The 17,754-nt window shown below is 31.7% G+C and overlaps 1 protein-coding gene across 3 annotated transcripts in view; it reads right to left on the reverse strand.

Annotated features, from left to right (window-relative positions):
• The window catches only part of JAK2 (Janus kinase 2), a 99,871-nt gene that overhangs the window by 17,172 nt on the left and 64,945 nt on the right, over positions 1 to 17,754 (reverse strand). For all 3 annotated transcript variants that reach the window (XM_033122946.1, XM_033122945.1, XM_033122944.1), the window contains exons 9-19: positions 15,090 to 15,247; positions 14,135 to 14,246; positions 11,529 to 11,715; positions 10,728 to 10,855; positions 8,577 to 8,711; positions 7,443 to 7,530; positions 4,772 to 4,899; positions 3,839 to 3,977; positions 2,101 to 2,252; positions 1,799 to 1,949; positions 922 to 1,058 (exon numbers count right to left, since the gene is read on the reverse strand). In XM_033122946.1, coding sequence (XP_032978837.1) covers positions 922 to 1,058; positions 1,799 to 1,949; positions 2,101 to 2,252; positions 3,839 to 3,977; positions 4,772 to 4,899; positions 7,443 to 7,530; positions 8,577 to 8,711; positions 10,728 to 10,855; positions 11,529 to 11,715; positions 14,135 to 14,246; positions 15,090 to 15,247 — 1,515 coding nt within the window. The remainder of the gene's footprint in view (positions 1 to 921; positions 1,059 to 1,798; positions 1,950 to 2,100; positions 2,253 to 3,838; positions 3,978 to 4,771; positions 4,900 to 7,442; positions 7,531 to 8,576; positions 8,712 to 10,727; positions 10,856 to 11,528; positions 11,716 to 14,134; positions 14,247 to 15,089; positions 15,248 to 17,754) is intronic.

The raw sequence follows: 17,754 nt of genomic DNA on the forward strand, positions 1-17,754 counted from the left end.
CATCCATTAAGTTGTTCCCAGAACCCTGATTCACCTAAACTAGGTGATAATAAATGTTTGTTATTTTCAGTTAAGTTTTAGGATAATCTATTATACAATAGAGGACTAATACACCCAAATACCCAGACCTTTTTATTTTGGGCCATTACTACACCCTTTTATTTTGGGCCATTACTACACCCCTTGAAACATTCCCAAGAATATTTTACAAACAAGAAACAACAGCAAAGTATTAATACAGCTAAGCTAACACCGTTTGTAACTCCCAATGTTTAGCTCCACTAAAAATGGGTCAGAACATTTTGCTTCGATTCAAGACCTAAGCGAAACCTTCATAACGCATCCATGCCAAAATCTAATTCATAAGGTCACATGGTACAGAACAATATACTAGCAAACTTTTGGGAAGAAAGAGAGCTTACCACTATGATTAGACCTGCTAAGCCTTTCTTAGTCTTTCGTAAAATATGTAGGCTAAGTATGATTGTGTGGTCTTTCATCAGACAGAAACTGTTAGCGAACATGGCCTAGTCAACACCTGGACTCTGAACTAATAAATAATCAGATAATTTCTCATTGAGATGCCTAAAAAACGGGAGTAGAAAGGGTTAGTTGCTCCTTTCTCCATTTCAAAACTAAAGCACCCTTTATCAAGAAAGAGTCCCACGGTCAAATCAATTGGGGAAATACTGTCTAATTGATCATCCTCTTGATTGCGTATTACATTTCAAACGTTGTGAGAAATCCTTCAGTAAAGACAGTTGTTTAACACACTTCTGCAACATCTGGCAACAAATCTTTCTTTTACAAACACTCCTTAAAATTTTGTGAAATGTAAACTTTAGAGAATCTCTAAAATCTTTGTTACTAAATAAAATGTTCTATGATTATACTTTATTTTTAAAACTTCTGACATCTTACCTTGCCCAGTTGCTGCAGAAATTTCAAGTGTCTCTCTTCAAACTGTGTAGGGTCTCGGTCTTCAAAAGCACCAGAAAACCCGAGGACACCTATCCTCATATTCGGTAACATGTCATTTTCTGTTAACAGTTCATAATCTGCAGAAAGAAAGAATATTACCATCATAAGCTGGCAAACACATTCTCTGATTAAACTGATATGTAGTCAAGCTGACCAAAATGATTAGAATGAGTTAGAAATACTAAATACACATTAATACAGGACAACGCTTTTAGCTTAGATTATATTAATAGGAACCTTTAATTATTAACCATAATCTGACAGGCTTTCAAGAAACATTTTTGTAAAGAATAAATGATTACTTTCCAAAATAGGCAGTTTTAATATTTATAAAGTAAGATTATATTTTGACTTTTGTTGTGAGAATAGTTAGCAGCACTGGAATGGGAAATACCTATGGATCAAATACATGCATATTTAGCTACATGTTTTAAAGGAGAGGACAAACAAAAACAAACCTACTTCAAGTTAGAAAATCAATTATAAAATGTATGAAAATTAATTTTGAAAAAACAAAGAATTGTTTTTTAAAAAGTCAAATAAGACAAACTTCCATAGTACACTACTCATTAACTGGCAAACTAAAATTAGGTTATTGAAGGAGAAAAAGCCTTTTTAAAAACTGCAAAGACTGTTCACAAAGGAGACTAGATTATGTATAAATTAGGAAAAGTCTTATGAACATAAGAAATTAAGAAGGTCTAAAAGACATCAAGGAATTTCTTGGAGGGATTACAAAATTAGTAAAGAGCTGTTAAGTACAATAAAAATAGAAAGATGGCTGGAGAATCAATAAGATTGCTCCATCAATTCATACCTGGAGTAAACAAACTATTAAGATCTCGTATGACAGCTCTGAAAGAAGGTCTAAAATCTGGTTCGTAATCCATACAATTATTGATAAGATTTGCTAATTCTGTCCACTTTGGCGCAGGAAGCTGGTGCCTATCTTCATAAAACTGTAGCTTCTGTAATTAAAGAACCACACATTGAGAATAAATTGTATAACACTGTATCAACCTCTTTTTAACATTAGATAGGCTAAAACATATAAAGTCATGTGAAAGAAGTATCAAGGATCACAGAGTAATTCCAACTCCACAATCCCTATCAACTCACTCTTTGAGAATCCAAAGCACTCAGAGGCTTATCTCCTCCACTGCAGATTTCCCACAAAGTGGTACCGAAACTCCATTTGTCTGTTGCCAAGTTTAGATTTCTAGGATTTTCAATACATTCAGGTGGTACCCATGGTATTCTCTCCTGAAGAACTTTTAAATGATAGGAACAAAGTATGGTTAAATAGTTCCAATAAGCAAACAATTCTTTTATAAGCATATAATATTAAAACTGATTTGAAAAATCATGTCTTTTTTATTTGCGTGTGTGGGGGGGGTGTGCACATGCAAGCAGATGAACACACTTAAGAGCTAGAATGGACCTTTGAGATCAATTCAATATCTCAGCTTTAACAATGACAAAATTTGAGATCCATAAAGATTGGATAATTTGCCCAAAGTCACACAATTTGTTAGTATTACAAAGAGAATTAGAAACCTGTACACTATATCCCAGATCAATTAAACTTCTTTGTATTAAATCATAGTGTCTCTCTACCCCTTGCTATTAGTTTTGTATTCAAAAAAATATTTTTCCATAAAATTTGTGCTAAAATTGTCTCTTGAGGTTTGTTTGTTTTGTATTTCTTTACAATATGTAAGTAGTAACGGGAAAGTTAGCATCAATAGCAGATTCAATAGCACAGTTCTAACTTGTAGATGAAAAAATAAGAACAGGCAGATGGATGACTAAATTATACCAAGATATACTGGGTACGGAATTAATATACATAGGTTCTACTGAGATCATGGAATTTCCCACGTAAAGCTTCTGTGGTCTTTGACCTCATCAGAAAACTGGTGTTCAAGGAAGAAGGGAGCACTTTAACCCCACCTCCTGGTATTCTGGCATAAGATAGATAGGAAGACAAGAAGGAAGGATAATCTGTTGCATCTTTTGGTATACTTTGGTAAAGCAATGTGAGTATTTTTGCTTATAATTAAGGGATTAAAGAGAACAGGTGCCTTTCTCCTTCACCATATGTATACATTTTCTCCTTCACCTACTATTCCAAAAGGTAAAATTTCACTGAGCGCTAGATCTTTCTGTAACATTTTCTGCCCTGTTATCTCTGTCTTCACTGCCAGATAAAGCCATCAAGTTTAAGTATTATTGGCTCAAATAGGATACCATGTATCAACGTACAAATGTTAATCAATTTTGATTCTAAATTTAGAACATTCAATTAGAGAAATTAGCTAAGATAATACAATTACAACATTTGGACAAAAAAACCTCTCAATTATTTGACTGCAATTTTCATTTTAACTAATTGTGTTAAATAGAAGGTTAAGAAACTACACACAAGAAAGGTGTTTTGAAAAAGCTTTTAAAAGTCAGAGTTAGCTGAATAATTAAACTAGATAAATATATCTTCTCTAATTTTTATTTTGTGATTAAGGAAAGAAAAATTTTTTAAATTTACTCATGGCTCAAAGAATGATATTAGAAAATTTCACTTTAAAAATGGATAAAATCTGATCTTCCACACATAATTAGGGATTAAAACTGTTTTAAAAAACAGTTCTTACAGTCCCTGCAACATACTTATAACAAAGGAGAAATGGACAGACTAGGACGTAACTATAATTTAATTTAGACTGCTAACAATGGTAGATAAATTTTATTACTAATCAAGAACATGTCAATAAAACAGTTTGAGAAAAATTAACATGTTTTTTATGCTACTCTCCAAGTAAAGCTTAATAATGTTAAATACAATCCCTGTAGAACTTACTGTCCTTTGGCAAAACTGTAATACTAATGCCAGGATCACTAAGTTTGATGAAAGGAGGATTTCCTGTCTTCCTGTCTTCTTCTCTGATAAGTAGAATATTTTTGGCACACACATTCCCATGAATAAGGGTTTTTTCTTCCTATTAAAATTAAATGACATACATTCAAATATCAATCCACAAATATATGAGCACTTAATATGTCCAAGGCCCCAAACTGGATTTAAAGAAGAAAAACAGGTAAGATAGTATTAATTAACACTTATTTATTTGGAGGTATGCTTTGAGACAATAAAAAGAAATTTTGTGGCAACATTGTGTTTCCTGTTTTACATTTGAAATGACACAATAATCTATGCCCATAATAAAACAAATACATTAAAACTACCCAAAGCCACTTAACTTTATAAAGCTGAGATTTTAAGTAGTATCTATTCCTAGGTGGCAGCTGGCAGAAATAAATCATCTTTCTGTTCAGCAGCAGAATATAGGTGCACTCTGAGGGGTCCGAGTGCTGGCTGGCCTTCTGGTATCCTGCTTCTCCAGCAATATTGCTTTCGTATTGGACATAATTTCTAATTGCCCACCAACACCATAACGAGGTTAATTCTACAGGGATTTTCTGCCATCCATAGTTAGCAAAAAGTGTTTCTGCATAATTTTTGGTTAAATCCTCTAAATCCAAGTGACACAAACTACAGATTGTCAGCAATTCTATGAGACTGATAGGATGGCAAAACTATTTCTTTTAAAAGTGATTTTACATAAATAAATGTATGCCTAAAATAATACCTTTCAGCAACTAACACAGATTATTTTAAATGACTCAGCATCCATTTACAGATTTATTTCTTGTTCCCAGGTCAAGATCTTTTCTACATTGCTTTGTAAGACAGAAGAATAAATTTCTGATAAAAGAATATCTAATTACTTACTAGAAAATGCATGGCCCATGCCAACTGTTTAGCCACTTCAAGTTTCCATAATATGTTTATAGAATTTTTATTCTTTTTCAAATATGTATCTAATGATCCAAATTTCACAAACTCCTGAACCAGAATATCTGCATTAAAATATAATAATAATAATAAGCCTCTAGTATACATATAATAAAAAATATATAATTTTAAACTTTTATAAATATACTTATCATTATATGTGGGTATTACAGGAAAAGAAATTAAACTACATAAAATTCACTAATTTAAAGGAAGTTTAACAGCCATGTACTATTTTATTTGGGGATTTCAGTTTATTCACAACAGCAAGAGGTAGGAATCTAAACAATTTTTTATATACAATATTACACATAATTATGTCTTATATATAGAATATATAACATATAACATAACATACATTATAATATATGGTATTACATATTATATTATATTTATATCACATAAATAATTATACATAATATAACATTATACACACACACACGTATAAAATATTATTCCAGTACACCTCTATGTATTATTACTGAATTATGGCTGCACTTTTGAAACAAATGAAAATTTCTCATATTTAATTCTTCTCCCATGAAACCATTTAGACATTCAACATTTTCTGAAATTCTTTTTCTGCACACAAAAATTAACAGCAATGTCTATTCTATTGGAGGCATAAAGGAGAATTTGAATTCGAACTGCATCCATTCCTTTAATTTATGCTGTAAAAAATTGGTGTTTTACATTGCTTTATCTTTAAAACTGTTTTTTAAAAATACTATTAAGATATATTTTGCCAGAGAAACAAGTGTTTGCTCCTAAAAACAGCCTTTAAGACAGAGACAAAAATTCCGTTTGTTAGTACTGACCAAGTTCCTGAAGGCTCAGACAGTTTCTACATAAAGGCATAGTATTTAATAAAGTAATTAACTGAGTTTTGGGTCTATTTATAGTCATCTAGTAATAATTAATAATGGAATAAGCTCAAGTTCTCAATTTCAGACTTGAATTTATTGAGGTCATACTGTTGTTTTTAAAGCATAAATACTGTTACATAAATGAGAACTAAAGGATTTGGGTTCTTAACATTAAAAAATGGGACATTAAGATATAATAAAAACCACAAAAATGCAAGTAAAAATTTTAAGCATGGTATCACGATATATATTTGTAAAGAAATTCTGACAGACTTTCGCACTGCAATCTATGTTTGTCAATGGCCCAGTAAGTTAAGTACCTACACTTCATATATGCCTATATTTCAGATATTTGCTTTAAAATGCCTACTGTACATTTAATTTCAAATTGTGATTCTGCTTGAGCTAATGTTAAAAACAATTTAGTTTACATTTGGTCTGTAACAACTGTAGGGCCTTTGGGCCTTGCTGGGTAACAAAAACAAATTGAATAAAAGTTTTGCTGTCCATAGTTAATTTGAAGAACAATCCATATACCGATAATTAATAATTGACCAATGTTATCCCAATACATTTAAGTTTAAAAAATAAAAGAATTGACTGCAAGGAAATTTATAACAAGGCAAGTGTCAAAAAGAAAAAGATCTAGGAGTTACAATGAATAGCAGCTTAATAAAATTTTCTCACGTGGCATTTAAGACCTACTAAATTTCATAGATAACCACTGATTGTCCTATGTTCCATTATTTTATATCGTACAAGAAAAAAATATTGCCAATTAATCTGACAAGCCACTGATTATATCACACTTCCCAATTTCAGATATTTTTAAATGTGAAAAAAGTACATCACAGAATCAATTAAATAAGTATAAAAGCAAGTGTAAAAATTGGCATTAAATGCTCTAAGACACTGTTTTCAAACTCTGTAAAAAAGCATATTCCTTTCCCCCTCCAATAAAAAATTATGAGACACATCAATAAATAAAAGAGAAATAAATAAAAGAGAAATACCACTATAGTTGGCAGTGAGTGGGCAGAATTGTCCACTGCTGCATTTACACTTACTCTTATTTCACCAAACCTGAGATACCTGAGAAACCTCCAGAGAACAGATATGAAAACCACCACCTTTGAAAATATTTGCAATTTTCAAATACACAAAGCAATGTTATATAAGTGTGGATGTGTATTTAATCTACATTACTAATGAAAAATGGGAAATTACAGAGAAATTTTCTGAATGTAAACTTTGCGAGTTTTTATGAACAGTCTAAATTCAGACATAGAATATATCTAATATCAACAACCAATCATTTCAGTCAGCTTCATTAAAAATCCAGCCCATAATTTATATGCTTTGTCTTCAAAATTCCAAATAAATGTGTACTGTTCTGAAATGGCCAGTTATTCCAATGTTATGCTGAACCAGTGATAATATTGTTACGGTAAACAGAAAAAGTTATGACATTTGTTTACTATAATTCTACTATTTTAACATTTTAACATAAGCTATATGAACAGTTTTCTGCATTTTAATTTAGTTCACTGATTTCCTTTTTTAGGAGACATAACTGAATACTTCTACAATGTTTTTAGTTTAAACAATATTTAACTCTTGTTAAGTTCTAGTTTATATTGATACTGAACTATGATGCTGAAATTAAATTTTCTATCTAAACAAAAATGGATGTTCTGAAAAAGGCATAACTTTAACATAAGGAAACCAGAGATTTTACTTACTCTCCTCTCCACAGACACATACTCCATAATTTAAAACCAGATGCTTGTGAGAAAGCTGGCTCATCATGCTTGCTGCTTCAAAGAAAGACTAACAAAAAACAAAACCATACAAAAAATGCAAAAGAATTATTGTTTGTGTGTATAAGTATTCATAGTTCAAAAAGATAGTCTTAGCCGTAAGAGAAATGTACTTTCTCCTATTCTAAGCAGAACTCTAGATAAGACTACAGTGTGCTTTGGTCCCCTTATATAGACTTGTAACTGACATCAACCTTAGTGCTAGAGTTCATTCCGGAAAACCCCTGAGTAAACCTGGAATAAGGAGAGAGCAATAGTGGTACAGGGCACCATGAAAGATGGAACGTAAATGGGCTTAGACCCATGACACCTAGAGTAGAGAATAGAGGTACTAACAGAGGTGGACACCAGAGATACAAATATGGGACTGAAGTAAATAGATAGGAGCTTCAAATAACACCTCCTAGGGAATTAAGAATGATCTCTGTGCAGATAAAACATCATGGCAACTATGTCGGGAGATTTGAATGTTATCAACATTATCCTAACTCAACTCATCTTTGACTAGAACCTTCTGGCTATGGTTGTTGAGGATCACAATCACCAACACCGTGGTATTCTGGATTAGAACAATTCTTCAGCTTGTATGTTTCACATTATCTTCCACTACCATCCTTGAAGACATTTTAAGTACCATCAATGCTTGTTATGTCACATTTGGTGATGCGTTGCTATGCTAAGGACTTTGGCAACTGGCAGCTGGGTTTCTGTGGGCTAGTACCCCTGGATGACGCCCAGAGGCATCCATATTTCACCTAGCATGTTCCTTAGTACAGTTCTCTCAAATTTTTTTTTTTAAGTGGATGAAATCGTGGAGGAAATCTGTGGAACCTATAAAGCTCTAGGAAGCCAAATTTGAAAGCCACTGCCCTAGTATAGGCAGAGATGTAATAATACCTATAACACAATGCTAAAAGTAATTAGTTTGGAAATATTATTAGAAAATAGTCTATAATTATCTATAGAAGGCATTCTCAGAGAGACCCTGTTATGTGCATATGAGATCACATTTTTAAATATCATAAACTATATTAACGATACAAAGAACATACACACCTCTGAATAGTTTCTATGTGCTTTATCCAGAACTTTTAAAAGAACTTCTGTTTCATGCAGTTGACCATAGTCTCCCACTTCTCTTCTTATGCCTTTAAAAATTTTTGTGAAAGTGCCTTGGCCAAGGCTTTCATTCTTTAGAAGAAAAAAAAAAAAAAAAGAATGAGTACAGATGGAGAAAGATATGAGAAATAGGAAATATGCTCAATTAAACCAAGATCTGAGACTACGAATTAATTAAATTCTGCTTCCTTACAAAGTAATAGAAGACAGAAAATAAGGATTAATGAATAAAGTGTATTTTGGTTCCACTCTGGTCTTAAAACCCCTGAATTAGCTATCATTATCACTTCTTTACAGTGTCAGTGTTTAGCTACCTTTATTTATATATGAATCTGTTTTTTTCCATTTGCCTTTCCGAATAGTGCAGTAGAAAGGCAGTACAGTATGGTCTGTGGAGGCAAAGTATCTGACTTGTTCCTTATTATCATCTTCTAGTTGTGTAACCTTATACAGGCAATTTAATCTCTTTGTACTGCAGTTGCCTTGGTTCCCTCATCTAAGGAATGGGGATAATTATTTCTCCACAGGATTGTTATGAACAACAAATGAATAAATACATGAAAAGCACTCTGTACAGTCCAAGACACATAGTAAATTCTCAATAATTAGCTATTAACACTATTTACTTGCATATCCTTACAGAATAATTATTGAAAGCCTGCACCCTGAAGCAGGGCTGCCTGTTTCAAACTGAAGCTCTATTATTAGTTTTGTAATGTTAGCTTACCTGGCGACTCTTTGCTTCCTATTATTCATATAAGGATTTCTGTCTTTACAATTCTTGATAATTCAATCTACTGTCTCCTTATGGAACTTAGAGACCAACATCAGTTGGTCTTTCTAATTCTACTCTCCACGTTCCTTAACCTCTCTTTCATAATTTCTATTTCTTTTTCCCTATCTGCTGCATATGAACAATTTTCAGATCTATCTTCCAATTCACTAATTCTTTCTTCAACCATAAGTAATCTTCTTTCTAACCTGCCCATTTTGTTTTAATGTCAATGAATGTATTTTTCATTTCTATACTTTTTTTTCCCCTAAATCTTTTTGATCTTTTTAAATAATGTCTTGTTTTTCCCCCATGTTTCCGACTCTTTTTATATCTTTAAACATATATATGGATTTTATCATCTTTATCTGAAAAGTCTGTTATATGAAGTACTTGGAGGTCTAATTTTGATGTTTCTTGGTCTGCTGACTCTTGCTTACTCTTGGATTACTTCCCTGAATGTTTTAAAATTTTCAATTAAAAGCTCATGTTTGCAGGCATTTCATCTGTGGTATCCTGGGTGCCCTAAGTTAATGGCATGTTCTTCCAAAAAGATTTTGTTTCTGTTTCTGCCAATACCACAGGGTATTACTAGGGGTGTACCATTGGTTTCTCAGACCATATGTGGTATAAAGAAACCCAAACTCAAAAGCATATGCTTACAAATTTTCAGGAGAGACTTTTTTTCCTTAACTAAGAGCCCAACTAAAACAGACAACATTCCTTTTATCCTTTGGCTAGTTGAAGAATTTTTCACAATCCACATATTGTTTTACTGAGGATGCATTTACTTGCAGGTCCTGGTTTTATTCAGGCCTCACTTTTAACTCCTGTTCTTATATAGGCCTTAAAACTTGGCCCTTCTTTGTGTTGCTTTTAAATCTTAATCCCCTTGATTAGTGAGCCTAATCCCAACCTCCCAACATCATTCTACAGCCAAAACATCAGCTCTTATGTAGCACTTTGTTTTCAGTTCCTTCTTTATTTTTAATCCCTTAAATTTCCCTTACTTTCTCTAGAACTTGAGAGTTAGATGTAGGTCATTTGTAGATTTTTAATTCAGGATTTATAAAGAAATATTTTTAAAACCCTGAACAATTCCCTTCTTAGAGTAATTAATTTTGCTAATTTCTAAGTCAAGTTTGGTATCACATTTTCACAAGAAATAAAAATATTTAAACTGCAATAAAATTTTGATAATATAAGTTATAATAAAATAGTTTCAAATGTCATATGAATGTAAATGAGGTAGGTCATTAAGAAAACAGCTGTTATTTTAAAAGGACAAAAAAAATAACCAGCATCTAATGCCTTACAAATATCAAATCTTCACTTCTGATTTTGTGAAACACCATTTGGTTCACATTATTATGCCTCTGTAATGTTGGTGAGGTGGGCACATCAGAAATACCATTGGTTCTGAAGACTAGAAGGTTTGATTTATCTGCAAAGAAAAATTAAAGAAACAATGAAAAAAATAAATATACATATATAATCAAAACTCATGAGGATATAAACTGCTCCAAAAGGGTAAAATAAAATATATTCTATATATAAGAATTGCTTAACAACTTCTTATTGTTCATTGTTTTCCCACAGAAACTTATTTTAGGAGTTTAATCACTGAATTTTAATGTACTCTAAGCAGTTATTTCAAACATTCAAAATTATAATCACTTCCTTAACTAACATAATTTCTCAGGAATTTTATTAATTTTTAATAAGACTTTATTTCAAGAGCTTTTCAACTTTACCATTTTTATTTTAAAAATATAGAAATTAAAATTCTAAAAGAGTATGAAAGCTTTTATTTAAAACATATGACAATTTGGTAGTGAGGTGTTTCTTTCAGTTCAATAGATAAGTGATTGACTTATATCAAGCAATTATTTTTTAAAACCGTTTTAGAATTAAGGAACTTCAAGTCACTTCTAGACAGTCCAAATCAAACTGAACAATCCTATTTGAGGTGCTTGTATAACAGAGTGAGACAAAATTAATTTGTTTTTAGAGCTGCTTCTTTCATATTTCTTTTGAAATCAATATACTAATGATACTACTCACCATAAACATAATATATGACTAGCATTTTTAAAATAAGTAGAAAATTATTTTACCTTTTGGCTTTGGGGGACAGCATTTCGTAAACTGGAAAATTATATTGTCTGAGCGAACAGTTTCCATCTGGTAGCAATTCAAAAGATCTTTAAGATTATTGAAGTTCTTTTTAGTCCCACTTAGGTTGTATTCTCCATTCTCATTTTTTGTAATCAAACAGTGCTTATATTCAATGACATTTTCTCGCTATATAAGTTAAATTACAAAAAGAGGGAGGAAAAATTACAATGGATATCACAGTGATTACTGGGATAAAATGAATTTCACAAAAACAACCAATGGAACACTTAGATATCTGAATCATGAATCCTAATAAATGTAGTATCAGTTTAGGGTGACAGAGGTGCATCAAAAAGGATAATCTAATTACAATTGCATAGCCTACAGAAACGGCTTAAGAGTTGACTTTATGAAAAAGAAAGCAATGATAATAATAATACCATCCTTAACAGCTTTCTATCATTTACAAGATAAAGTGGAAAACTAATTTAGCATATAAGGCCTTCCTTGAACTGGCTTCTGCCTCCATCTCCAACCTCAACTCTGCCACTCCAAACATACAGTTTATGCTCCAGCTATATTAAGTGACTTAAAAAATTTCACGCAAATGCCATACTATTTCATGTCTTGATAACTGTACATGCTATCTCTCTACCTATGAATGCACATTCTCTCCTTCTGAGCAAAGGACTTTTGTTCATTCCTTAAAACCCAGTTAAGGGGCGGACGGATGGCTCAGTTGGTTCAAGTGTGGGCTTTGGGCAATGGGGCTGCCGGTTCGATTCCCACATGGGCCAGAGAGCTGCGCCCTCCGCAACTAGAATGAAGTCAATGAGCTGCTGCTGAGCTCCCGGGTGGCCAGAAGGCTCAGCTGATTGGAGCGCAGGCTCTCAATCATAAGGCTGCCGGTTCGACTCCCGCAAGGGATGGTGGGCTGCACCCCCTGCAACTAAGATTGAACACGGCACCTTGAGCTGAGCTGCCGCTGAGCTCCTGGATGGCTCAGTTGGTTGGAGCGCGTCCTCTCAACCACAAGGTTGCCAGTTTGACTCCCACAAGGGATGGTGGGCTGTGCCCCCTGCAACTAACACAGCGACTGGACCTGGAGCTGAGCTGTGCCCTCCACAACTAAGACTGAAAAGGACAACAACTTGACTTGGAGAGAGCTGATGAGAGTCCTGGGAAAAACACACCACTGTACCCCAATTAAAAAAACAAAAAAAAACAAAAACCTCAGTTACATATCACTGTTTCTGTGAGGTCTTCCTTAACAACTCTCACCCCACCCCACAAGCAAAGGTGATTACCCATTCCATTGCAACACTACTGTATTTGCATAATTATCTCTAATACGGCAACGTTAATATTTTTCATTTGTTCAGTGTTTGTCTTATGTGATATATTATGAACTTGTTCATTCATCTAACTACTTTTTTGAGCTGCTTTGTATAAATATATTCAACCTACTTAGAATGATTTATATAAAATCGACTAGATACTTCAGGGTCAATCTCAAGTTCTTCCTACTCCAAAAGATCTTTCTTAATAATTGTAATCCTTTCTGTTACTGTCTATACTGAATAATTACAATGCTCAATTTAGTATTTTTTGGAGTGTACATGCTTATTTTTTTCCAAAAGATAGATTTCTTGAAGCAGGCCAATATATCATATATTCCCTAATACACAGCCCTCATCTTAGGCTGGGTAAACATAAAAACTTACACATTTTGATTTAATAATTGAATATAACGGACAGCTGTATATTATACTAGTAAGAAGATATTGTGAAGTTAGGATAGATTATTAGCACTTTACAATGCTAATGTTATGAAGTGACCTACTTTCTGTTTTGATGGATAGTTATTCTGCTCTACATATGCTAAATATAAGATGGTTGCATTTTATAAAACTTAACATAACTGAATAACACAATATTTACTTTCTCTACTTTTAAAAAGCAAGATAAATTTTGGAAGTTGCTATAAGATTTCTCAAGATTTATACCATAAAACTGCCTTATAAGTGATAGTATCTTTTTAGGTAATTTTGGATAGTAAGCAATCGTAGATGAAATCCAAAATAATCTGTAGTAATAGTGCAGTTTCATTGTAATTTTATACTTAAAACATACATTGTAGATCGTTATTCTTAATACTCGAAAACCAGTAGTTAAAAGTGTAATAATGTTTGTTTCTTTGTTATTGCCCTATTTCACTCTAACCTGTAACCATTATTAGTAAAAGGAAACTTTGCTTCTGATTTATTTTGTCCTACATGTTTTGGTAAAGATTTCTATTTTTTTGTAAAAAAAACAGAGACTGGATGCAATTTGACACATTTGTCACACCCAAACATCAAAAAATAAAATAAATTCTAAATAAAAATATAGAAAGGCATTATAAATCATTTTACATTTTTATATAAATCCTAGGAATTATATCTTGTTTATTACATATGCAGAATCTCTGAAGTAAACATTATTATGCTGGTTTTCATATCCAGAGCTATAATTCAGAGTATTAAAAAGGAAATATGGCAAACATAAAGGGGAAATTATATGGACCAAATAAAGATATTACCATTAATTAATGTGACATACTAACCTCGACAGCAAAAGTCAAAAAATATTTATTAAAGTCCTTAGGACTGCATCGAAGTACATAGAGTCCACTCTGATTACCTGCTTTCCTCAGTTTACTGATGGCAAAATCCATTCTAAAGGCAAAGAAGTAATGTGAATGATAACATAGCAAGATGTCATCTAAAAGATCAAAAGTCAAATCTAAAATTCAGAATTTTTAGAACTCGCCTCTATTTTATAGGTTTCAAAAATCTTGTAAGGAAAACTATTACAGGTACAAAGCTATTTTGCAATACATTTAAACCAATTTAAGAGGCTATTGTATTGCTTTAAAACCAAATAAAAGGTATTATAGGACATACAAAATCACAAAGAACAATTCATTCATTTGAATTTTCTGCCTTCTGATTACAAATTTAGTATTTTAAAAACTACACTCACTCTCATAAAACTTCATTTAACTATATAAACAATGTATCATAAAATATTTCTCTCTTCCATTATAGCAATTTCTAATATAGAAAACTATGTACAGTATTTAATATTTAATATAATACCAAAGTCTAATAAAAGACCCATGGCAAGTGACAGACTACTGATTTTTTAAATATGCTATATGATTTATTGAAACTGCACATCTTGAAAGAAAACTCAAAATGTAATCTACCTGAAAGCAGATTACTCTAAAAGTTTCACTTATCACTATATTATAATGTCAACTAAATGTCAAACTTATACAAGTTAAAAGTATTATAGATTGGGATACAGATGGTAAATTATATCCTAAATAATCCCAATTTTTATTTATTTAATCTGATTGTAAACAGACTTTTGTTACAAAAAAGTACTTCAGTTAAGATGTTTTTTTTCCTAAACTCTTAAACCTATGTATTGTATATCACTGTTGTGTAAAACCTTCTTTGTAAATATCTCATTTACTTTTTTAAAAATTTACTTCTAAAGTCTGTGTTACTCACGAAATCGGGCCATGACAGTTGCTTTGTATATTTTCCAGCACCGTTGGAGGCGCTACTTCTTTACAGAGGTAATGATGTGCATCTGCAGTTAATCTGTAATATCCATCAATTAACGACACAAAGGACAAAGCTTCTCTTAATGAGCTAAGTTCAATTTCCTAAGCAGAGAAAAGAAAAAAAAATAAGTATCATTTAAAAAGTCAACTGCATGCTACATATTGAAAATTCTCTTCACCCCATGTTGTTAGAGTAATTCTCCTAAATTAATTTTCTTCTAAATTGCTCAAATGTCTTTTATTGCCCTAATTGCCCAATGTGAATTACAAATTCTTGTGTCTGATGTTTAAGACCCTCTGAAATATGGGCTTCTCATTCATTTCCCGTTCACTCTACATCTATAATTTTACTGTATTTTCCAGTATCTTTATTAGAAATATGCTATTCAACTCAATTAGAAATCTCTCTAATCTGATACAAAAGTTGGTATTAATAAGAAATAACAAGCATTTACTTTTACATACCAAATACACATGCTATGTTAAAGTAATCATGCTATAATCTAAAATGTATGTAGTATAAACTAAAATCATATACAGCTTTGCTATGATTATATCATACATACATATGTGAACGTATCAGTCTAAAATGCAACATCTTATTTAATAAGAAAACACTGAAGGAAATTCTCCTGAATCAGGAAAATAAGAAAGACAACTATTTAATAGTGTATGGTATTATACTGTACTAACATAATGAAGCCATAGAAAGCAAATATAAATATAGAAATTGGAAACAAGGAGCTAGAACTATCTCTACTTGGAGACTATATGATTGTATACTTGGGGGACCCAAAATAAAACAACTGTAAAACTACCACAACAGTAAGATAATTTATTCAGATAGCAGGATACAGAAATCAATATCTTTCACATACAAAAAATGGTCAATGAGATTATATAATAAAAAAGATAGTCCTGTGTATAATAGCAACAAAAAAATACAATATCTAGAATTATACTTAACCAAAAATGTACAAAATCATTTTTAGAAAAACTTCAAAACACTCTTGTGAGATTCAACTTTCTACTTGAATATACAAAGATTTGCCATGTTCTTGGATAAGAAAATTCAACATCATAAAGATGTAAAAATCCTCCCTAAATTCATTTTCTAATTTGTCATAATCCCAATAAAGACACCAATAGGTCCTGGAGGATGTATCCAGAAAAACAAGGCAAATACGAGATTCAGCAAATTAGAGATCGAACGTAAAGAAATAAGAAGAGAATTACCACGATGGGTAATAAAAGGGTGCTCAAAGATTACAGCTGGGCATGGCCTAGAGAACTATTAGTCCAGATTAGATAGTAAAACCCACTGATCAAGGAGGGACTTTTCTAGGAAAGAAACAGAAGTGATATAATATTTGACAGATTTAACTATGTGAAATGCTATAATGAGAAGTGAGCTACTTTGTAGGAAAGTTTTGTGGTGAGTTTTCGTAGGGAGTGGAAAGACATACAAAGAAAAAAATGTTGAAGGCATGATTATCTTCCTGAAAACAAAAAGTTGTACAATAATGAAAATGTGATCATAGCACACTATTTGGCTCAGCAATGAACAATAGTCATAATGAGAACACAGAATATAGACCTATAACAAAAATTATTATAAGAAAAGAAGTGTGTGGTGTATTTAACTATAAAAGGTATTTAACTAATACAATTAGACCATAAAAATACATACTGTAAAAGATACCATAAACAATGTTAAAAGACTTGTAGAATTGCAAACCTGTACAACAAAGGATTAATACCCAATATGCATTGAAGGAATAAAAGCCATAAATCAGTTAAAAATAGAAAAGAAAACTAGTCAAAGGATATGAAAAGGCAATCCGCAGAAGAAGAAATACAAACAGCTGATGTATAAACACATGAGAAATTGCTCAATCTCACGTTTTATTTAAGGAAATGCAATATAACAACAGGACAGCAATTTCTGTCTATCAGTTTGACAAAAAAATTAAAAGATTGATTACATCCTAGGATATGGCAATGAACATGGGGGTGTAGATATCTCTTCAAAACAGTGACTCTCTTTCCTTCAGATACATACCAGAAATGGAATTGCTAGATCACGATGCTACATTTTATGAAAACTGTATTTTACCATATTTTTTTAAAGATAAAAAGAAAGAAAAATAACAGCAAAGTAAAGAGCAAAAGGATAATTAAAAAAAGTGTAACTAACCCACTAACAGACTGGAAAATGTAATAGTAAGCAAAAATTAATTATTCTTCTATCTAGCAATAACTTGTTAGAAAAATAAGAAAAAGTTCTTAATCTTCATAAATAACAGAAAAAGCATACAATATCATGAATAAAATTCAGCAAGAAACATGATATATCAATATAAATAAAACTATCAAAAGTTACTGAAAAACATAAAAATCATACTTGGATACAAGGTGAAATATAAGGTATCCTTAAAATAGAAAATGTAATATGATAAGGAAATGTCAATTCTTCCCAAATTAATTTTTAGAGCAATTCCAACAAAATGTCAAAGTAGTATTTTAAGGAGCTTTAGGAATCCTCAGCAAACGAGGCAGTATCACAGTTAAGAGCTTAGGTTACCAAATCATGCATTTGGGTTTACACA

This window comes from Rhinolophus ferrumequinum, chromosome 12 (assembly GCF_004115265.2).
Source record: "Rhinolophus ferrumequinum isolate MPI-CBG mRhiFer1 chromosome 12, mRhiFer1_v1.p, whole genome shotgun sequence".
Lineage (NCBI taxonomy): Eukaryota > Metazoa > Chordata > Mammalia > Chiroptera > Rhinolophidae > Rhinolophus > Rhinolophus ferrumequinum.